Source organism: Bidens hawaiensis, unplaced genomic scaffold (assembly GCF_021521415.1).
Source record: "Bidens hawaiensis isolate Kalapana, Puna unplaced genomic scaffold, B.hawaiensis_p1.1 tig00026038_1, whole genome shotgun sequence".
Lineage (NCBI taxonomy): Eukaryota > Viridiplantae > Streptophyta > Magnoliopsida > Asterales > Asteraceae > Bidens > Bidens hawaiensis.
Window position 1 is genome coordinate 8,616 of NW_027494196.1, and position 19,068 is coordinate 27,683.

The following is a 19,068-nucleotide window of genomic DNA, read 5'->3' on the forward strand; positions in this document are numbered from 1 at the left end:
TGGTCGGTATCGGTTACATCCGTTACGGTATACGCTATTGGTAAAATTTGAGCGTTAAAATCCAAAAAATTGATTCGTCAAATTAACATAGAAAAAGATTAACATATAAAAAACAAAATATTTGAAACGATATCTATTTGGTCTGCCAACCAAGCCATTGAGGCGGTAACTCAACACGAATTCGGTCGTTTTTATTACATTTGTTATGGTACTTGAGCTAAAAAACATTGTCGCTGAGTGTTGATTGGGTCATTTGGCGGCACCTTATTAGTCTTCACATTTTGTTTATTTATTTCCAGTACAATAACGAACATAATGAAAACCGACCAAACGTCAATTTTGTTTATTTATTGTTGTTTCGGTACCGTAACGAACGTGACGAAAATCCGAGCTTTAATTCACGTAGACTCATAGACACGACGTCTGTGACTGACAACACGCAGGTTTCACCAACGCCCGAGTTTACCGAACGACGCCACCCCCATTGGTTCACCTCAATGTTTCTGTTTTTTAGCTCCGATGTCGTAACGACATTAATGGAAGCCGACCAAATTCGTGTGGAGTTATCGTCTCGGTACCCGGGACTGAAAACACCTTGGTTTTTATTGATTGTTGACAATTAAGTTTCTGAAAGTAACAGGAGATAAAATATATAAATTTTACTCTTTAGGTTTTAAATGAATATTAACTTGTTTTGTCTGCCGTCATTATCTTCGCCTATTACCATCCGGACTTCGATTAGCCTCGCCGGAGTAAATATCAATAAGGTAACTAAATCTGTGTGTGTGTGTTTTTTACAATCATTATTTGGGGGTACCTGTTTTGTATACGTTCGTGTTTAACCTAGTTTTATTTTCTTGGATACCAAACATGTCGATTGATTTAGCAGCAACATACAATTCTAGCTTATTTATTGAATCTTTACGCTTCGAACACAGGTTTCGTGTTTCAAGCAATGAAGATACTTGTAGAAAACGCGGGCATGCTTACAAATTTCGAAGTGCTTGATTTTTTAAAATCCAGAGGGGCTGCAAAAGACCCGACTCGGGTTCTTGCCCCGTTAGCGCCTTCGGAATTCAAGGTTTACGACAGCTTGGCCAAGAGCGTGGCTGCTAGTCAGACCAGAGAGAGTATTAATGAGTTTGTGGATAAATGTAAACCGTACAAGCTTACGAAGAATGAGATTGTTAACATCATCAACATTAGACCGCCTTCGGAGGCCGAAATCTTCCCCTTGATTGAAAACATTGAGGAGCGGATAGGAAGTGGTGAGGAATTGGTTGAGTTGGTTACGCAAGTGTTTCCTGTTGAGGAACAAGAAACAAAGTCTGGTAAACGAGTAGAAGGTATTGAAGAATTGGTCGAGGAACGTAATGTGGAAGCAGCGGTTGAATGATTTCGTTTTATCATGTTTTAGTTTACGCTGATGTTGGTCTTGGGATTTTGGTTTCCGGATTCGTGTAAGTTAAACAATGTTTTGAATTGTCGCTTGGACTTATGTAAGTTAAGAAGTGTTTTAGAGACCCGTTGTTTAGTTTAAGTCGGCTCTGTTTGAGCAGTTATATAATTTGAGTAGAACCAAATCAATCCGTATGTGATTCTTATTCTGCCCAAATGAACTCGTTTATAGGTGAATGGGTCTTATTTTTCCGCTTAAAAGTAAGTTGCACAACATGGGTGAGTTGGGCCGGGTTCTATAACGGGTCAAAACAGGTTCGGGTCAAAACATACCATTTTAAAAAGGTATTGATTTTTGTTCGGGTCAAAAAAGGTTTTGACCAAAATTACCTCGGGGCGAAATAAGTTTTTTAAAAAACGAACTAAATAACAAAATGGTTACACCCGCTTTACATTTAAGATGGCTAAGCGGCAACAGGTGGTAGCAGCGACAATGATGACGACAACTCAACGAGGTGGTGTGGGTTGGAGTGCTTGCTGTGGATAAAATTGTGTGTGAATGACTTTTTTTTTGGAACAGCATGTGAATGACTTTATGTATGAAAGTTACATGAAATCGATTGTTGGGATTCCGAATAACCATCCTGTGTGACAAGGGGTGCATAACACATGTTCACACCAAGTTGTAGTACTAACATTGTATGAATATTAATTTTAAACAAGAAAAGATCGGTTTTTAGTTACTGTTTGTGTGCCTGACATATGCCTTGTGTTGTGATTGATGAGGGAAAAGATTGCCCCTCTAATATTTGTTGCTGTTGGTGGATTTGACATACGGTTTGACGCTTTATAACTTGGTAAAATGCGTGTATGATGTGGATTGTGGCAGCAGATTGCCATGAAGTTGGTTGTGGCGAGGATGGAAGAAGTGGCGACAGTGGCTGCAACAGCAAGACAGTAGTGACAATGCTGTGCAGCCACCGAGACAGTAGTCACAATGTATGCTATTTTCTGACAATCAGTTATCTTGTTTTGACCCGTTATCTAACTTGAAGCAGTCCAAATTAACAGATAATAGCTATCTTAAAGCTGCTAGTTTTTTTGTATCAACTTTTAGTTTAAAAAATAACAGATAAAATCAAACAGATCGTATAAAAGACGAGATAATTATAAAGAATTATGAATAATATTAAGTAAACCAAACAATTGCAACAGTAATATGCGTTTAATAAAAATATCCAAAGATTACAAACAAAGCATATGCCTTTCAGTCAAAATTTTCAAATTAATCTTCATTATCAGAGTCAAATGTAATCTTAGTGGCCTTAGGTGCATCTGCAGATATTTCTTTGAAATGGGCTCCATACAGCTTTGATTCCTGCACAAAGAAAAAACATAACCAAATGAAATCTAACTTCAGAAAATAAATCCATTGACCAAAAAAGTCAAACCGAGATTCAAAAAGAATAAAATACGAACCTTTTTCTTAACATGAGTACCGAAATTCAAAAGGTTTGTAGGTACATTCTGTCCTGCTTCTCTAAGAACATTTATCAGTTCACCAGAAAGCGCCTGAAATGCATTTTTGTAGTAATTAAGTTGTCACGATTGAAGAATGCAATGAAAATATTAACGGTGATTACCTTATTGTCCTTCATGAAGAAAGTGTGTGCAACACCCTTTTTACCAGCACGGCCCGTTCTTCCAATTCTGTGAACATAATCCTCTGTGGTCAATGGGAAGCTGTAATTTATTACAACTTCCACATCGGGAATATCCAGCCCTCGAGCAGCTACATCTGTTGCTATCTGCACAAACGGAAAAAAGTTATGAATGATCATGGTTTGAATATTTTAATCCAAATATTAAACAATTCACTTACCAGTAGAGGTGAAGTACCGTCCTTGAATAATTGAAGTGCCTCTGTCCGTGCCTTTTGTTGTTTGTCACCACTAATGGAAACAACCTTCCAACCCCTATAAATCCAAGATTAATGATATTAATTATTGATAACTTGATATCAACTATTAAAAAGATAACTAATGTTCAAAAATGTGTAAAGAAAGTCACCTTCTTTGTAGCATATTCTCCACTCGGGATGCTTCTTTCTTGTACAAAACAAAAACCAGAACTCGGTTCCTGAAAGATTCACGCCCCACAATTAGTAACTATGAAAAAGATTCAAAGTTCACAAGTGAAAGCATCATGAAAAAAAAATGCAAGAAAGAAAAACCTTCTTGACTTGTGGTATTTCTCTAGCAATGTAATTAAACGTTCATCACGTGCTCGATCTTCCAACACCTACATTTAAAAGCAAGATAATTTTATGTCTTTTAACTCAAAAGTGGACATGAAATTGTATAAAATATAAGATCACAAGCATTCACAATTTCACAGTACCTCAACTATCTGCATGACATCATGGTTGGCAGCTAAATCCTCTGATCCTACAACAACCTGTCAAGATAAGATAGAACATGTTATGTAAAAGACAAATTTGCAGCCTATAGAAGTGCAATTATCTGCAACAAAAATCACCTTAACAGGATTCGGATCCATAAATTCTTGAGAGAGTTGATTCACAGCTAAGGGCCAAGTTGCACTGAACATGACAACTTGACGAACTGCAGAATATAAAATGTAAGCATGAGAAGACATAGATACGACAAAGAGCTACAGCTTGACTTTTAAGCCAAACCGAGTACTCCATAACAAAGCTATAATTAAAATTGATCATGTACCAGAACTTGTTTTGCTAAGAATGGAACGAACTTCTGGTTCGAATCCCATATCAAGCATCCGATCTGCTTCATCAAGCACCTGCAATAATTGTGAAATTCAATACTTGTATTTTCCAACGAAATATATACACACATTCCATAACGAAATTGCATTTACATACCACAAAAGAGACCTCTTGTAACTGACACACGCCCATTTCTATTAAGTCCTTCAAACGTCCTGGGGTTCCAATAACAATATCCTAACAGAACGAAAGAATATGTAAAATAACAAGAAAATGTGTATGCTTATATACAATTGTTTCAACTAAAGTTATCAACCATAAGTGGAGATGTGATCTTACCACTCCCGATTTTAGAGCAGATATTTGGGGTCCTTTAGAAGTTCCTCCATAGACACAAACTGACCGAACACCACTCGGTTTTCCAGCATCAGATAGGACATCATAAATCTGCCAAATTGAACACAAATTAGTGAAACCATACAAAAAATAATCGCATCACCCGATAATCTTTCTTTTCAAGTTCAAAATTAATATAATATTTACTTATCAAAGCTATTAAGCCTTCTAAAAACTATAAGTAGAGTTGTAAACAAACAGAACCGAAAAGGCCATGTTCATGTTCGTTCATTAAGCTTTTAGGGAACAGACAAAACGGTTCACAAACACCTAACCTAATGAAATTTTTTTATTGTGTTCATTCATCAAGAAAATAAACTTGTCATAAAAAGCTCAGGAACATAATGTTTTATTTGACTTGGCTAACCAAGAATGGTCAGTGCCAACGGTTAGTCAGGCTACCAACCTTGTGTTGTTTATTTTCACATTCATATTTTAATTCTACATATAAATTAATCACATAATACTCATATATTTTTGTATTATAGTTAACAATTTTCTTAAACCTATATGATAAGATTAGAGAAGTCATTAAAAAATATTAAAAACCTTTAACGAACAAACACAAACAAACATTTACAAGCATAAGCTAACATAAACAAAAGTAAATTAAGACATTATCGAACGTTCACGAACACATTTGAATGAACAGTGACTATGTTAATGCTCGTTTATTTAGTTAATTGAACAAAATTCCTTGTTCATGTTAATCAAACGAACATAAACAAACTTCCAGCCAACAATTCACCAAACATTCGGTTCGTTTACAAGCCTAACTGTATGTGACAGAAATCAAATATTCACCTGTTGAGCAAGTTCTCTTGTTGGTGAAAGCACAAGACAAAGCGGGGTCACTTTCTTAGTTGTTTTATTCTGCCTCTTGTTCAGTATATGATTCATTGCAGGTATCCCAAATGCCAATGTTTTCCCTAATCAAAAACCACATAAACCCCAAATCAAAAAACCATAAAAATCACAACTTTACAATCAAAACCAAAAAAAAAAAAAAACTACACTTTTCAACCAAAACCAAATAAATCCCAAATCAAAAACCACAAAAATCTAAACTTTACAATAAAAACTAAATACACCCCAAAATGAAAATCAATAAAAATCTCAACTTTACAGCCAAACCCCAAATAGAAACCCATAAAAATCTAAACTTTACAATCCAAACCCATAATAATAACAAGGGGAAAGTTAAAAGTACAAATGAAATCATAATAATAACGTATAATTACACTATGTTGTATACATAATTACGCTACTTGATTCTCGCAATTAACACGTTAATAATTTAATTTGTATTTGATCCAAACCCTAATAACAATTTCAAGTTACCTGAACCAGTTTTAGCAATCCCAATAAAATCACGGCCATGTAACAAAAACGGCCAGGAATTGGACTGAATCGGAGACGGCTTATTAAAATTCTTGCAACACTCCAACAACTCATCAGACAAGTTAGACTCAGCAAACGAATTCAAAGCTTTGTACTTGGCATCACTAATATCTTTCCCAGATACCACAACATTATCCTCACTTTCTCTAATCTCATCAACACCACTGTTCTTAACCTCTCCTTCATCTTCTTTCTTCTGCTTCTTCTTTTTCTTCTTCTTTTCACTCAACTCTTCAGACCCATTAAGGGTTTCGTTTACAATAACAGATTCTTGTTTTTTCTTGTTTTTCTTCTTGTCTTTTTTGTGGGTTTGTTCGAATTCTTGTTGTTCTTGGTCTTGATCTTGAAGCTTACGTTTGTTCTTGGTTTTTTTGTCGGATTTGGTGATGCTGGTGTCGGTGATTGTTGGCATCTTGGAGGAATGGAATGATAATAATCAGTTGGTGTGTGAATTTTACGCCCACAAGAAAGAAACTGTGAGGCGTGAGAAAGAGAAGTTGGAAGATGAGTTATTAGGGTTTTAGAGGTTGTGGATTTTGGGGTTTTCTAGATTTTGTCCTTCGTAATATACAGTATGGCAAAAATGAATCGACTTTGTAATATAGGTGTGTGTTAAATCCAAAAAACTAGGGGTGGAAATGAGCTCAGCTCATTTAGCTTACACAGAGTTCGAGTTTGGCTTGTGAGTAGTTTTTCAAACTCAGCTCGGGCTCGACTCGTTTATTTTGTTAATTTATTAATCATTATTTGCATATATACACATGTAAATATATATGTATATAAATAAAAATTATACAGATGACTGTCTAGTTTAGGCTCGCGAGCCGGATCGAACTAGATAAGTGAAGCCCGGAATCGGACTCGTTTATAGGCTCGAGTTTGTTTAAGCTTGGCTCTATCGAGCTGATCTCGAGTATCTCGCGAGCAGCTCGGCTTGTTTACACCTAACGTAAATAGAAACTGATGTTTGATTTTCTAAACCAACAAAGTATGTTAAACCCTTGTGCAAATTGTGTTGACAATAACTAGGTCTTCAATTCATGGTTAATACTCGTAAAGTGAAAAATAAAAATCGAGTGGCGACTCTCAAGGTTGAATCTCACCATTTTGTTGAAGGAATAAGGGATAATGCTAGCTACCACTGGAGCACTCCCTTGGGAATGACGCTTATTTGTACATAATTGTTGAATTAATGATTGGTTACTAGTACATAATGTACCATGACTTGTCGTATTCTATGTTAAACTAGTTAATTGAATTTTATTTTATTTTATTATTATATCAATTAATCAATCATACTCAGTGGAGTTCCATCAATAGCAAAGCTATAAGTAGGGTCTGAGTAGAGTGCGATGTAGGCACACCGTACCTCTATCCAATGGGATAGAGATGCGGCTTTCAGAGAGACCCTCGACTCTTGACTACATATGTATGTGGCAATATATAAAGAAATCGAAGTTTAACTATAGTGTAATTCATAGTAGCACGAAGTTCAATTATTTTATTATTATCAATCTAATATATGTTTATCCACTAGTGTTTGCATCAAATTTTAACATATGTGTAAACGGGTAAAAAATTTAAAGAAAAAGTGAATTCAATTTAAAACTAGCGTATATAGAACCAGATTAATTTTAGCAAACCTAATATTACTCAACCAACATGACTTATGTTACAATCTTAAAATTATTAACATGACTCATGTTGCATTATAAGACAAGTATGTACATTTAAACACTAGTTTAAATACCTTTAACATGCCTTGACATTATTAGGCATTTTAAACATAAAATTTTTTATATCCTTCTTTCTTTGACCGTTTTCAAAGCCAATCAATCACCACAAATTTCCCATATAATTCTCCATGTTACATGTTTTTACACTCTTGGATAAGATTATATATTGTCATCATTTTTCTTCATATCAATTATGATGGTCTTAACTCTTAAGCGTCCTTATAATTGTTTTAATGGGGAAATATATGGAGATGTTGGGTGTGGGGGTGAGAATGATTGCTAGATTTCATTCTCACTGTCTTCAAACCGCTCGCATGTACTATCATCCTCCTTCAAACTCCATGGATAATAGATTCAGATCTCGCGTGCCATCCACACTCGAGAACCAGGCAAACTTAAACGGGTTCAGGTGAGCATCGAGTCCGTTCAATACTAAAGATAACGTTCCTTGGACTCGTTCGATTATGAATGTGCTTTGGTTGGATGCAAGATTGGGAGTATTATTTTATGTTTGCTCAGGGAACAAATGTCTAAAGAGGAAGGAGCATTATTTATTTTCAATTACTAAAATGTAATTACTTAGTAAAAAAAATAAATTATTAGTTAATTAATAAATATAGGAGGTATTTTGATTTTAGATGAGTAAAATTTGTAATAATTAAAATTTTAGCAGACTTGACTATCATGAATTGAAAATCCAACTTTTTGCAAAGCTTATGCATGATTCATAATTTATGTACGTATGCATATAATGATTAATTCAAAGATTTATTAATTTAAGTTAGTGACATCTAACAGTTTAATAAGTAGGTCCTGATTAATTAAATTGACCTGTTTATTTAAACGGATGATATAATGATAGACGTGCAAGGCATTACTAGCGGGCACCTACATTCTAACATATCTCTCAGTCTACAAAACCGTTTTAACACACGTTTATCCCAATAGATCGCGTTTGGAATACACAACACAAATAATATATCTCATGCCCGGATTCAATCAGTCTGTTCTGACTAACATCCCTGTGACACCATTGACCATACCCATAACTCATTCATAATAATTGTTTTTCAATAATCAAATGTACATCAATTCCAACCACAAACTACACCAGATTGTGCAAAACTTTTAGGCTTCAATTTTAATCTAATAAGCTGCTTCAGGTGGCAATCTAATTATAGCAGCAACATCACATCCTTCAAGTTTCAAAAGTTTGTAAACTTGTATTTCATATGTAACCATATAAAAAAAATTCAAATAATTTAGCATCTATGATCATGTCAGCAAAACCCCATAATGTTATGATGTTTCTCAACTGTCACATACCCTTCATCCCTAACCACCAAACCAAAACTCTTTAACAAGTTATAAATCTCGCCAGACCTCGGGTTACACTTGTCAGCAGCTCCGAAAACATGGGTCTCATTATTCACCTCAATCCAACTATAACCGGGCACTTTTTCAACCCCTCTAACTTTCATCATATTTCTTGTCTTATTAACACCTTCCCATTTCCCAGCATCAGCTTGAACATTAGAAAGCAAAACATAATACCCCGAATTCGTGGGGTCCATCTCAAAAAGACGACTGCATGCGGTTTCCGCCAGCTCAACATTCCCATAAACCCTAGCCGCCCCTAACAACGTGCCCCAAACACCCGCATCCGGGTCAAAAGGCATTGACTTTAAAACTTCACATGCTTCGTTTAATCGACCCGCGCGACCAAACAGATCGATTATGCACGCGTAATGCTCCATACGCGGTTCAATTCCATAATCGTCTGTCATGGATTTGAAATAATGGTAACCGTCATCAACCAAACCAGTATGATCACAGGCAGATATTATTGCAAGAAACGTGACATGATCGGGTTGGAACCCAAATTCTTTCATTTGGTGGAATAATAAAAGACATTCTTGAAGATGACCGTGGTTTCCATACGCGGATATAATACTATTCCAAGATACTTCATTTTTAACCTGCATTGTGTTGAAAACACTTCTTGCATATTCCAAGTTTCCACATTTTGCATACATGTCGATTAACGCGCTCTCTGCGTAGAGGTCGGTTTTCAATGCGCCTCGTGTCATGAACGCGTGGATTGCTTTTCCAAACCCAAGTGATGGTATATTTGCACACGCGGAAAGAACTGATGATATACTTACCGAGTCGTGCACGGCTCCTTCGGATCCCATTTCATGAAAAAGGTCAACCGCTTTCTCGGGTTGACCGTTTTGGCAAAAGCTAGTAATCATGGAGTTCCAGCAAACTGAATCTCTTTCAGGCATTTTCACAAACACTTGGTGTGCAAGATCAAGCCTTCCACATTTGGCATACATATCTATCACTGCGGTCCCCACGTGACACATTCTTTCTAGCCCGTTTCTCAAAATCTGACCGTGTAACTCTTTGCCTAATTTTATATCAACCAAACCAGCACACGCAGGCAACGAGCTTGAAAGTGTGACGGCATTCGGTTTCATTTTCTTGTCAAGCAAAAACCGAAAGATCTCTAAAGCGTTAAAGTTCATCCCGTTAAGCACATAACCGGATATCATAGCAGTGCATATAACAATATCTATGTCAGTATTAAAAGTGAAAACATTTTGTGCCATTTCGACCTCTCGACACTTAAAGTACATATCAATAAGTGCATTCTTTAAAAACACATCCAAATGTACATTTTGTCTTAGAATGTAACAATGTATCTCTTTCCCTTGGTTTATAGATGCAGACTCGGATAAAGACGGGAGGAAGCTTGCTAATGTGACGGTATCTGGTTTTGTTCCAAATAATATCATTTCACGAAGTAAATCTAAAGCTTCATTCATAAGTCCATTTTGCACGTGCCCGCCAATTATAACATTCCATGTAACCGGATCAGGTTCTTGTATGCTGTTAAATAACTCCTTAGCATCAACCAACCATTTGCACTTTGCATACACTGCAATTAGTGTGTTGAGTACCTGAGGATCCGCTACTTGTCCGCATTTGATAAGAAGACCGTGCATTTGAGTACCAAGTTTAATATATGCATCAGATGCACACGCAGACAGAACACACGCGTACGTCACCGACCCTGATCGAGTATTCGAACTTCTCATTTGGTTAAACAATAATAATACATGTTTCGAATCCCCATGCTTTAAATAACCATTAAGAATAACATTCCACAGTACATCATCTCTGTGAGGCATTTTATCAAACAGTTGGCGTGCATCGTCAATGCAGCCATTTTCAGCATAAAGCTTAATCAACGAGCTACCGACATAAACATCCATCTCAAAACCCATCATCCGAACCGTATGATGAACCAATTTAGCTAACCCGACTGCTCTTAACTGACCACAAGCCTTGATCACATACGGAAACGTATACTTATCCGGACAAGTTCCACATCCCAACATCTTAAAGTAAACCGAAATCGCAGAGTCAAAACAACCCATCATTGTAAACCCTCTAATCATCCAATTCCATGGTGATGCATAGAACAAATCAAGTCTATGAAACATACTCCTGGCATCATTAAACTTGCCACAAAGTATGTACATTCCAAGTAATCTTGAACCCAATAGACCCGAATGGTCGATTCCATTAATAATTAACTGAGCATGTACTTGTTGGCCTTGTTTAATTACTTCAGGATTAGGGTGTGAACAATATTGCAAAACTGATGCAAGTTTGGATATTAAATCCTCCTTGGTGTATTGGAAAAACCCGACCGACGTATATGCGCTTAACGAAGATGCTGTTCGGGAAAATCTCCGGTTAAATGAGATGTTCTTTCGGTACATTATAAGTCAATGCATCTTTATTAATCACATCCCTTAAAGAAGAACTGAAACAAAGTCCAAAATTAATTCAAGTTCTCTCACAGGCATTTCATCGAGCATGTGGTGTGCACAAATAAAATCCCATTTACGATACGAGTTTTCAATCAGCTCATCTCCAAACACATGTTTTAGCAATAACCATCGTTCAAAGCATCATTAGTGTTACAAAATCACAATTTTTTTTTGGCAAGAATCATGGTAAATTGTAAAGTTGGTTTGCTGCTGAATATATGAGTTTGCTAGTATTATATTATAACAGCCCTGGTTGATATATGTTAGGTATTAAATAGTAGAAGGGCTAAAGTGTAAACATTCAATAGTGTAGGGTTGTAAATATAAATGTATATGTGTTCTTTGCTAAATCGATGAACCGCTAATTATTAAAAAGCTCTATTTCATTCACTCGTCTATTCTGATTTTACTATCTTAAACAAAATACTTACGGTGGAAGTTGAAATATTTACTTTTAATTCATATGTGATTCCGCTGCTTCGCTTTTGAATGCTCCAAACATAAATGACGATATAATTCATCTGGTTTCACATATGAATCGCACTTTAAAGCGTAAAAAAATTTAGTCTTAATTCTATTTTGTTTACAACTAATTAAATAAAATTAGTGTTCACCAAAAAAATAAAGTAAAATCGGTAGCTAGATGGTATATAAACAGTTTCGAAAACGCATCTCTAAACATCCACTTGATCGTTATAATTACGAGCAAAAAAAAAAAAAACTTTTGGACCGTTATGATTATAATTATCAATTTACTAAGACGACGACTCCAATGTTGTAGCAAGTTGAAAGCGGCTTAGAGTCTCGTCACACTTGAACTTTATACTATCTGTTAGTTTAGTCATGATAATGCCGGTCTCAGAAAAAGATGGTTGAATTTTAGCCTTGTATGATGCAGGCAGCCTCGCTAGTATTTCTTCCACGCGCTGCAACTTTGAAATAATGAGATCAACAGTTTCTTTCCTTCGCTTCGTCTGCACACATAGAATTTCCCAGCAACTCTTCACATCCTCATAATTCACTTTCTTTGGTTTATGATTCCCGGCTTCTTCTCCCTCCAGGGTAATTTTATTATTATCCTTCTTCTCTTTCTCTAAAATCACAGCCAATCCTTCCATAATCTTCTGTGCTACAATCTCCTGCATGAGATCATAGGAAATACTAAATGCATTCCTAACTTTGAATGATAAATCCTTTGATTAATGTTTTTCATGTAATGCTAAACTCATACATGTCAAACTGTATGAGGGTCACAACTTGGGTGAATTTCGTATATATTGCTAAAACTTAGAAAATGTCATATATGTATCTAACTCAAACTTAAAATATGATATATATAAATATCCTTACAAGCTAATTGAAATATCAGATTACCATGCAAAGCCCTTTACCCGAAAGAAAAATATAACCAATTCACCCATTACATTATAAACAAGTGAAAATATGCATATTATGCCTTATTCTAGTCAAATATTTAAGTTACATATTTACCTATCAATAAATATATTTGCAACTAAATAAGTAAATTGCATACAGGCATGATATTGATAACAATACCTCACGTAAGACGATTGTGTATGCGCACTTTGGAGAACCATCTAGAAGATAGCTTTTGAGTTGAGAAGACATAGCCACTTTGTGGGGTGCTTTCTCTGGCCAGTATTGTTTAAATGGGTAAATACTTAGCCTCTTTAAGTTCACAAACGGAGAAGATTGAGGTAACACAAGTTCCACAGATGAAGACAGAATCTGCATAACGATTGATTTACCAACGAATTAATCATATATGTGTACAGATTTATAATTTATAAATATGATAATACCTCGACGACTTCCAAGTTAAGTGTAAGGATGTGGACATTGTGAAGCTGCTGAAGTAGATGAAAGATTTTATGAGCATCTGGATCATTTGGAAAGTAAACACAAATATCCGCCTTCTCCAACGAAGGGAAGCCCTTGGTAGACAGGCGCAAAGCATGAGTACCGCTGTAGTGTAAGGAGGCAAGGGCGGGTGCAGAAACCACAAACTTTGCATAAAAGAATTTGATAGTGAGATTTTGAAGTTGAGGTGCAACCACATTGACAACCTTCATATCAAGGTTGTTATTTTCAAGTGTGAGGTTAGACAGACGTGGATGACAAATGTTGAAATCATTCAGTCCGGTTGTCCTCAAGTTCTTTAATGTGAGGTTCTTCATGTTTGCACATTTTGAGAAAATACTAACGTAGTTGTCATCACGCAAAGTGACATACTCAAGTTCCAATGTTGTTAACATTGGGAGTTCCCAAGTTGACGCCAAATAACCATTATAACGATACCTAGAACCTTTGCGGATTTGCATGGTCAAACTGAGATGTTTGAGAGACTGAGAACTAAACAGAGAAAGAGGAACTTCCATATCTTTCTCAGGCATGCATACGACATTCAGTTGCTGGACATTGTGAGAGATTGCATAATTCATAATTTTTTTAACAAAAGTCTGGCTCGCCTTTCCACGGAAAGTGAGCTTCATTGAATTCACATTCGTGTGATTGTCGCGGCCAGATAAAAACTTGGTTATGAATTTGGAGAACTTTGGCAACGTAGTGAAATCTTCAGTTGAGAAAGTGAGATAGGGCATTGAAGTCCAGATATACCTCCATCTAGGCGACAACACACTTTTTTCAATTACTTGTTTAATGTTACTCAAAGCAAGGATTTTATGGATAAGATCATCTGGCAAACTGCTTAGTCTATCTGTATCTCCTTCTAAACTCATTTTCTAGCTTTACCCCAAACGCTGCAATTTATTAGAAAACACACAATTAAATCACAAACAAACCGATTTAGAGGTAATACAGAGTTTTGCAATTTATTAGAAAAGCTGCAATTATTAGAAACTCACTCAGTACCTACTACCTCAGTAAATGTTCGTACGTAGTATCAAGTTCAAACAAAAACAACCAGACAACGGTAGGGGGTGGGGTGGGGGGTGACGGCCGATATAAAGATTTTTCAAGATTACAACTTTAGAAGGATGTTCATATGTTGTAACTTTATATTAACTTACGATGATATATATAAGGAGGGGATATCTAATCTGTATATATAACAAATATTTAAATGCATGACCCCTCTTATTTTTCATACCCACCCTCTAAAACTTACCTTATGTCACTAGAAATACTTTTTACCATATTTCTTTTTCTTAAAAATAGTTCATAAAACAGTTTTCTTAAACAAAAAAATAAAAATAAAAAATTGTAAACTAAACGTTTTTCTAATATAGAAACAAAAGCTTAAAAAATGCTTCTCTATAAAATTTAAAAATCAGTTTAATAACTTTTCTTTAGCTAATATTTTCAATTTTTTATTAAACGATGAATTTGGATCACTGATGGACACTAACCCACCCAATCATCTCCATTAACCCTGAGGAGGAAAGCCACCCATAGGTGAGAAAACACTCCGCCCCAACTTGAGGTCCCTTACTTTTTTTTTTGTCTCAAATGAGACCTAAACCCAAGATCTCCCTTTATTAAATTGAAGTCTTTGATTGTCTCACTCTAACCCACTTGTACTAGAGATCAAACGTATATAAATATAAAAATAATATACAAAAATAATAATATTTAAAAAATAGAAGAAATGTTTTCTTTAAATAATAATAATAAAAATAATAATATAACAAAATGATTTGAAAAAACAAAAATGTACTAATCATATTAAAGAAAAATTTGGAGTAGTTAAAAAAAGGAGAGACTTACGACTTGCGTTCTTGTGTTATAACAGGGGCCACGCAAAAAAATATTAAAAAGATATGAATGATGAATAGTGTTCTTTAAATTTAGTTATTAGCAATAACATTTTCTCATTTTTCAACTCCCAACTATACTTTAAAAATTGGAGAACACTGAACCTATAGGGTCTCCCTCAAACCACTCCTAATATGATTTCATTAGAGGTGTTCAAAGCCAGATATCCAGACTTTTCGGATATCAGAAGTTCGAATATCCGAAATTTCGGACATCCGACCGGATGGTGAACCGGATATTGTAATATTCGAAAATATAATAATTATAAAATAATTTTCAAGAACAACTTTTAAAAATATTTCGGATATCCGAAATATACGGAAAATTTGTAACATCCTAAAATATTATACTATTAAATAAAGAAAGTCGCGTTTAGTTATCGTGTGTTAATAGCTAATTAATACTAAATAAAGAAAAGATCATGGATTGGGATTAAGTAAGATGGATTAAAGGGTAATGGGTTTTAGGTCCATGGGCCTTGGGGGATATAAATATCCTCTTAAACCACCCTAAAACCCTAAATCCTTATTTCTTTCCATCTTAATCTCTACACACTCCAAACACACACACATACAACCTTACACGGCCGTGAGAAAGGGGAGAGGAACGAGACCAAACGAACGCTAGTTGGTGATTAGATCTTTATTATACAAGATTTAGAGTCCCTAAACAAGCTAACCAAGACCAAAGAACACATAAAGGTATGCCTTTTTACCTTTAAAGTTTACGTTTTTATAAACGTTTAGTCTTGAAACTTAGAACGAGAGTAGATCGAGCATAAATGAAACGTAAAGTAATGAACTTGATGTTAAAATGAACCTAATGAATCCAAAAGCATGTACGGCTCGTTTAAAAGAAACCCTAAGATCTAGTTTTGAACGCTTAAAGTTAAAGGTCCAAACTTCATAAATTTCCCGGTTGCGTTTTATCCAAAATTAGCCATGGGAACGATTTACGTGAAACATTAACATCATATCTAGAGATTTCACGTTAAAACGAAGATGTTTATGGGTTAAAATCAAACCCGTGGCCGTCACTGAACAACTTCGCCTTCAAGCAAGTTCGCTTGCAAGCAGGTTCGCCAGGCAAGTTCGCCTGATATATTCGTTTGCGGATAAGTTCACTAACGTTTAACTTCGCCCTTGATAAGTTCGCTGAGCAAGATCGCTTACGAATAAGTTCTTTAATATATAAGTTCGCTCATTAGTAAGTTCGCTTACATATCTAAGTTCGCTTATCAATAAGTTCGTTTATATATATAACTTCGCTCAGCAGCAAGTTCGCTTATATATCTAAGTTCGCTTACATTAAATCCCTATAAAATATTAAGTAAAAACAAGCTAGTACTATACCACTAGATTAGATCAGACGAGTATTGATACACGTAACCTATATACAGTTAGCAGAGCACAGCTAAAGAAAGGAATTACGTTGAACGGAGAAAGGAACAGTGCCAGGTGAGTTTCTAGCCCCATCTCCTTGTTATGTTTTCGGGACCGTGTGCATACTCGATGTGATAGTTAATACACTTACCTTATGTGGTAAGTGTATGCCCTGTATGAATTATGTATGATGATTGCTTGACGGTGCATGAACGATCTTTGGATATTGCATGGACCGTCAAGTGGTAGTTAATGATATGATTGATATATATGATGTATGAATGTTGTATGTATGAATATATATGATGTATAAATGATGTATGAATGATTAAGTATGATGTAAGTATGATATGTTGCTGGTACGTGAACACTCTTCGAAGATTGCATGTACTGTCAAGGAAAGTATGTAAAGGACATGTATGTTATAGTATTACGAAACAAAGGGACCAGACCCTAATAATATCTGTGATGTTGGGACCAGATCCCTAATAATATCTGTGATGTTGGGGACCAGACCCTTTATAATATCTGTGATGTTGGGGACCAGACCCTTTATAATATCTGTGATGTTGGGGACCAGACCCTTTATAATATCTGTGATGTTAGGGACCAGACCCTTATAATATCTGTGAGGTTATAGGGTGGAAGGCTCTTTAAATAGGATGGATAGTTATGTATGAAAGGTAAGTATGAATAATGTACACCCATTCGGGCATGTGTGAAAGTATGTGAACCGATTGTATGTTATGATTAACTAGAACTCACTCAACGTAGCTGACTTTTAGTATGCACGCAGGTGAGTAGAATGAGGCAGCCCGCTTGAGGGGAGACACATGGCATGGACTTGACGCAGCTGTCATCTCAAGAAATGTTATGCTATGTTATCTTAAAAAACAACGTTTTATGTTTAAAGGATTTGAATGCTCGATAAGACAAGATTTATGGTTATAAAATGTAATGGTTTGAATGTTTTTGATATTCCGCGTAAAGTTTTAATTAACTCGATTAGTAGAATTGTGTTTATGAGTAAATCCAACGTCCAAATGTGAGGCACCGGTAACGGGGCCTTACAAGTTGGTATCAGAGCAAAGTTCGAGAGATTTAGGCATCCTATATGCTTAGACTCGAACAGAGAATGAGATTTAAGTAAGAAAAGAAAGAAGATGCCAATCCAAGAATGCCATGTGTCACTCAAGCAAGCCCAGTAAAGGTAAAGTGTATGATTGAATAATGTATGTTAATAGTAGAGATAGGATTAGATTGATTTCCTTGATTGATTAAATGTTTAAAGTAGAACCAACACAAATAGACTCATAAGAGGAAGTGTATAGGACACGGAAAGTAACGTGATCAGCTAATCACAGCTGGCCACTGTTATTGCCTGTTATCCTTACTATCCTTGTACTAAATAGTTCTTTGAGTGATGACGTTTGTGTTTTCCCTTTTAGAATACGATGGCTGGAACGGAAGGAAATGCGAGAACTGGAGGAATTGGAAGAGCTGGAGGTCGCACTGGACGTCATGGCAGGCCTCGTCGTATCCAACAACCTTCGGTTGAGACGGCTTCCAACACCGGAGATGAAGGAAGCGCAGCTGGAGGAGATCCGAATATCAACGAAGGGGTTCAACTGGATCCCGCAATTCAAGCAGCTATTGTTCAAGCTGTAGCCACTGCTGTGAAAAATATGACTCCTGGAGGGTCTGCTGGGAGCCGTGAAAGAACTGCTGAAGGGGCAGGGGGTGATGGTAAGAGAGATGAGGAAGAAGAGAGGGAGGCCTCGAATGGGGCTAAGTATGTGAAAGCCGGTGACAGGAAAATAGGCCGAGGTGGGTGCAACTATAAGTCTTTCAAAGGATGTAACCCGCCGAAGCTAACTGATTTTGGAGACGCAATCGCTACTCTTCAGTGGATAACCTCCATGGATAAAATTATCCGCATTAGCGAGTGCCGTCCCGACCAAGCTGTGGGTTACGCTACTCAGTCATTCGGTGAAGAAGCAATGTACTGGTGGGAATCGGTTGAGAAGAGGAAGAGTCCGGAAGAGATCAAGGCAATGAAGTGGGAGGATCTGAATGAGTTAGTAATGAAGAGGTTCTGTGCTGACACAGAGGTTGAGAGGGCGGAGATGAAGTTTCTGAACTTGAAAGCTGGAACGATGACACATCGTGAGTATACCACTGAGTTTAACTGAATGTCTAGGTTGGTGCCCGATATGGTTAACACTGAGGCTATGAGAATCAAGTGTTATGTGAGAGGATTGCCACAGAATGTCTGCACGCTAGTCAGGACGATAAACCTGCTACCTTTGACTCTACTGTCGAGCTTGCAAAGATGGTTTATGCAGACTTGGTTGCGGATGATATTGTGG

The 19,068-nt window shown here is 36.2% G+C and overlaps 3 protein-coding genes and 1 pseudogene across 3 annotated transcripts; 1 reads left to right on the forward strand and 3 right to left on the reverse strand.

The window, feature by feature from the left end:
• Positions 1-726: 726 nt before the first annotated feature.
• On the forward strand, positions 727-1,643 carry LOC143572831 (uncharacterized). Its single transcript, XM_077057880.1, has 2 exons — positions 727-767; positions 939-1,643. The coding sequence occupies exon 2, from the start codon at positions 956-958 to the stop codon at positions 1,394-1,396; it is 441 nt and encodes a 146-aa protein (XP_076913995.1). The 5' UTR covers positions 727-767; positions 939-955; the 3' UTR covers positions 1,397-1,643.
• Positions 1,644-2,669: 1,026 nt separating this feature from the next.
• Positions 2,670-6,353, reverse strand: LOC143572832 (DEAD-box ATP-dependent RNA helicase 5-like). Its single transcript, XM_077057881.1, has 13 exons — positions 5,882-6,353; positions 5,345-5,469; positions 4,484-4,591; positions 4,301-4,381; positions 4,140-4,218; positions 3,937-4,022; positions 3,799-3,855; positions 3,632-3,699; positions 3,469-3,537; positions 3,281-3,374; positions 3,042-3,206; positions 2,878-2,970; positions 2,670-2,776 (listed from the first exon to the last, which is right to left on the reverse strand). The coding sequence occupies exons 1-13, from the start codon at positions 6,351-6,353 to the stop codon at positions 2,684-2,686; spliced, it is 1,590 nt and encodes a 529-aa protein (XP_076913996.1). The 3' UTR covers positions 2,670-2,683.
• A 2,570-nt stretch (positions 6,354-8,923) lies between these two features.
• On the reverse strand, positions 8,924-11,666 carry LOC143572833 (pentatricopeptide repeat-containing protein At4g21300 pseudogene; annotated as a pseudogene).
• Positions 11,667-12,277: 611 nt separating this feature from the next.
• LOC143572834 (F-box protein At1g60400-like) lies at positions 12,278-14,281 on the reverse strand. The gene is made up of 3 exons (XM_077057883.1): positions 13,346-14,281; positions 13,080-13,271; positions 12,278-12,661 (listed from the first exon to the last, which is right to left on the reverse strand). Exons 1-3 carry the CDS (start codon positions 14,279-14,281, stop codon positions 12,278-12,280), a joined length of 1,512 nt encoding a protein of 503 aa, XP_076913998.1.
• Positions 14,282-19,068: the final 4,787 nt, after the last annotated feature.